The sequence below is a fragment of the Cryptomeria japonica genome, chromosome 5 (assembly GCF_030272615.1).
Source record: "Cryptomeria japonica chromosome 5, Sugi_1.0, whole genome shotgun sequence".
Lineage (NCBI taxonomy): Eukaryota > Viridiplantae > Streptophyta > Pinopsida > Cupressales > Cupressaceae > Cryptomeria > Cryptomeria japonica.
Genome location: NC_081409.1, coordinates 894,545,765 through 894,550,038, shown reverse-complemented (window position 1 = coordinate 894,550,038; position 4,274 = coordinate 894,545,765). Strand labels below are relative to the sequence as shown.

At 36.0% G+C, this 4,274-nt stretch overlaps 1 protein-coding gene across 1 annotated transcript; it reads left to right on the top strand.

Moving 5' to 3' along the window:
* Positions 1-498: 498 nt before the first annotated feature.
* On the top strand, positions 499-1,712 carry LOC131033591 (mannose-specific lectin-like). Its single transcript, XM_057964820.2, has one exon. It carries the CDS (start codon positions 1,143-1,145, stop codon positions 1,587-1,589), a length of 447 nt encoding a protein of 148 aa, XP_057820803.2. The 5' UTR covers positions 499-1,142; the 3' UTR covers positions 1,590-1,712.
* Positions 1,713-4,274: the final 2,562 nt, after the last annotated feature.

Sequence of the window (4,274 nt, the reverse complement as noted above, 5' to 3'; positions counted from 1 at the left end):
TCATTGTTTTTGAAATCTTAACTAAATTAAATATGCATTATTATTATTATTGAAGTTTGTATAACTTTTTGAAATTCAAAAATAAAAAAAAATCAAATTGAATATAAATAACTAATTAGAAGTGCTTATGTAATATTGTAGAAGATTTTAAAAAGATTCTTATATTGAATGGAAGTAATTAATTAGAAGTGCTTATGAAGTTTTTTAGAAGATTTGAACTTGACAGCATTCAAAATCTAAAAACCAACACTCCACACCATTGATTACAGTTGATGACAATCAACTTGATCCATTTCATAGAGGAAACGCCTTCGTCTAGTCAGACTTTCCTACAAGCATGTTAAAAAAGTGGAAGCGACACGGTCAAGTAGATTTTAAAAATTCTGCTATCATTTCACTCACATGCTGCTATCATTTCACTATCACATCTGTGGTGTGTAGTGGGGAGCCGAGTGCATTCCACGAGCATTGCGTGTAAGCAGACATTATTGTTCATTCCCACTTTTGCTCGCTATGTAAGGAAGCCATTGAAGCACCTCCCAACTCCTCATCTTCTTCTTCAAGACTTCAACTTGGCAAATACAATAGCTGCTAGTGCTACCATGTCTTCTTCTCCATTGTTTGTCTTGGCTGTCATTCTCCTCTTAAACGCTCATCCATCTTTTGCACTGTTCCAGACATCGTCTGGTCTGGACCAAGATTTAACAGAGGAAGAGGGCACTGCTGTTTTCGTAGCGCTCAACAATCTGCTCGAAACATTCAACGGATTCGACACATGAAACTGGTTTGACAACGGGTTCGCCTATGCAAACGTGCAGAAAATCAATGACAAGCGAATCGCCATCAGATATGCACGTTGGACTGAGTTGTGCACCGTTGGCACGTGGGAGAAAGCCAGGGGAGACTTAGTGTTGAAAGATTTCAGAACGACTGTGACATATCTGAGGCCTTACTTGCTGCAAGGCTACTCTTGGGCCGCCATATCCAATGCCTACGCTTGGATCGATTACTATCTCCTCCACAAGGACGAGGCCACCCTTCAACTGCCTTCATTCAACGTAAGTAATCATGAGTTTAGGACAGCTGATTCAAGCAATCGGCAATATCTTCCTCCTCCTTCTTCTGCTTCTTCTTCTTCTGTTATGTCAAGTGTGTCAAGATATTCCCCTGTTGAGAAGACTGGGTTTTTAGACTGTCCCGTCTGGCCTCTTGTATTGCTGAGCCACAACAGTGGCATTTGGGACGTTCTCAAGGTGGGGGAGTTCTTGAGATCTGCCGACAAAATAATTCGATTGACAATGCAGAGGGACTGTAATCTGGTGTTGAGTGATAAGCAGAACAGTCGAGTGCTGTGGAGCAGCAAGACTGCAGGGCATGGGAGCAAATGCTTTCTGCGTCTTCAGTCGGATAACAAGTTAGTTATATACAAGGGCAGTGGTAAGGGTGCAGTGTGGGCCATTAATCAGGATTGTGGACAAGGGGGTGTCAAGTTTAGCTTTCTGGTTATTGAGGATGATGGTAATCTGGTTTTGTATCGCAGTCAAGAAGGCAAGCTTAACCGAATGTGGGCTACAAAAACCAAGATCTAATTGCATGTCTCTCACAGTTGGGTCTTTGGGGGTCTCCATTTCTTTCTGTCTTGCTACCACAGTGTGTGCTCATTTATGTATTCTGTCTGTATCAATCCTTGACTGCAATCACATGCAGTTCTACCTCTTGCTTAATCTATGACACATATAAATGTTTAATAGTTTATATGGAGTCTACTATAAATTTGTGTTACAAATATTGTTGCAGGGAGAACAACTTCCAATGGCCATGGGGAAGACTCTGCCATGAAAGCGAGGAGAGTCTCCACCATGGTCATTCTAAGTTGCTCTCTTTGAAGCTAGTGTTGCCCATTTGATCCTCTGCTTCTGCCCTTGCTCATCAATAGTTATGCTATGCTGCAAAAGCAAGAGATGGGTATCCTATGAAATTGTGCTTATTTTTATAGGCAAGGAATAGAGGGGGCACTCGCCATAAAAGTTTGAAGAGGTGAATTCCTGGTCGGTTAGTGGTCTAACATCAAGTTACTTGTTCCATAGGTCAATAACTTCATCTCACCAATCGCCCTAAAAAACATAGTGGGCACTCAAAATATTAAACACGGTAAGGGAAGGAAAATCTAAAGGAAGAAGATTTAGTATCTCTACAAATAAGGTAAAGGAATACAACCTAGTAAGAGATGAGAGTTAAAAACAAAAATTGTGTTTACTAAACCTTCAAAACTGCAATTGTCAAAGAGAGTAGACCACCGTATGTTATGTCATTAAAAGATAAATTGTTGAGAGTCATTTTAAGTTTAAAAAATAATTTAAATGATTTAAAGGTTTTTTAAATGTTATGTGAACAAAAGTATTTTAATTGGTATATGGTGATGAGAAAAATGTGAAAATGCTCTCTCCAAACCTTCTATTCAAAAGGAGACACAAAAATGCAACGCCTCCATAAGATTTCTTATATTGGGGCTCTTAATGGAACAAACTACTCCCATTTAACACAAATGGCAGTATTATATGTTAATAGATATCTATGATGCAACGCATATTTTTCTTTGGTGGATGTAGTCCATCATTCAAGAAAATGGGTTATGACACTCGAATAGAATGGCGTTTGACTATTTTCTATTTGAAGGTACATCTAATATTTGGGGTTATGACACTCAAATAGAATGGTGTTTGACTATTTTATATTTGAAAGTACATCTAATGTCTACTTGAATGTCATAACACATTATCTTGAATGATGATTAATTAGAGACAATCATCATTCAAGATAATAATGATTCAAAAGAATATGTTTGCATTTTTAAAATTAAAAGTTTGAAAATTTGAAAAAATTATATTAGAAACTTGAAGTTTTAAACGAAAGTATATGTGTGTGTGATTACGAAAATGAATGATCACATTGATAGATATGATATGTTATATGAAAATATGGATGATCATGGAAGTGCAATGGACAAGTCAATCGACATTACATATATTCTAGTTTTATGTTATCATATAATTTTGTTTACACTGTTGAGGAATCTAAGCCCAAACGATGTATACTGTCATGCCTATCCACGTATATGTTGAAAAAAAATGAGACAAAGAGAGATTATCTTTGTATACTAGCATCTAGGACAACACTCTCTTCCCTTTTCTGTCTTGAAGTGCATGTCTAATTGGTTCCATTGATTATTTTTTATATGATACTCTTACGATAAGCATGTTTGAAGAAAGCGCAAACGACACGCTAAAGTAGAGTTTCGATTCTCTGGGGAAAAGACGTTGAAAAGCAACGAAGGTGTAAGAACTATTTACTTTATCTTCCCACGGCTATATATTTTTATGAAATTACAGGAAAGCGTTTGTCTGGATTAATAATGCAAATTATCCCTATTATCTCCACGCAAACCACGTTTGAGATGACATGATAACACCCTTCTCTAATAACGTTATGACATAATTTACTATCTTTGAAAGTGCAGGATTAATGGTTATTGTTTATACACACTCCTATCATATCACAATCACAATCACATATGTGTTGTGTAGTGGGCAGTACAGTGAATTCCACGAGCATTGTGTGTAAATCCAAGAAACCTTATACAACATGATCAATTCATTGTTTTGTATTTGGATTCAACGTCAAGTAACATCCAAAGAATTCTTTCTATAGAAGGGGCCTTGCGTATGGAGTTTAAACAATGAAATGGATCAAGAAGTTTCTAGACTTACACTTTCTCTAAACTCAATGATAGACTGATTCTTATGTTCAAATTTGAAATTATCACTAGCTTTTATGTCCCATGTGTTAGTTCACTTGGGATATTATATTTTTGTATTGAGTGATTGCCAAGTGTTAGGTAGGCAATACATGTTGTGAGCTTGTATATCAAACCTAAGAGGAACCATAAACCTTGTATGGCTATTGAGATGATTTGATTGTCTAGATGTTTCTGTTATGATTTTAGATGTTTCTGTTATGATTTTATATGTTTATGACTATTTATGGTATTATGGATTACCATTGATGTACATTATCAATGAGGCTTTATATTTTGGACTTTAATGTTATATCATATTTGTTGATGATATTATTTTTACGTTATCATTGAGGTGAATAAATTATGTTCTTGGATTCATGTAAGTGGATCTGTATATACTTGTCTCATTTCACATTATCTAATAATGCTTATATAGATTATTATTGAGGTGTATGTATTATGTGTGTGGATGTATATT

Bases quoted from the DNA above. Each gene is read 5' to 3' on its own strand.
- LOC131033591 (XM_057964820.2), top strand. From the start codon at position 1,143: ATGTCAAGTGTGTCAAGATATTCCCCTGTTGAGAAGACTGGGTTTTTA.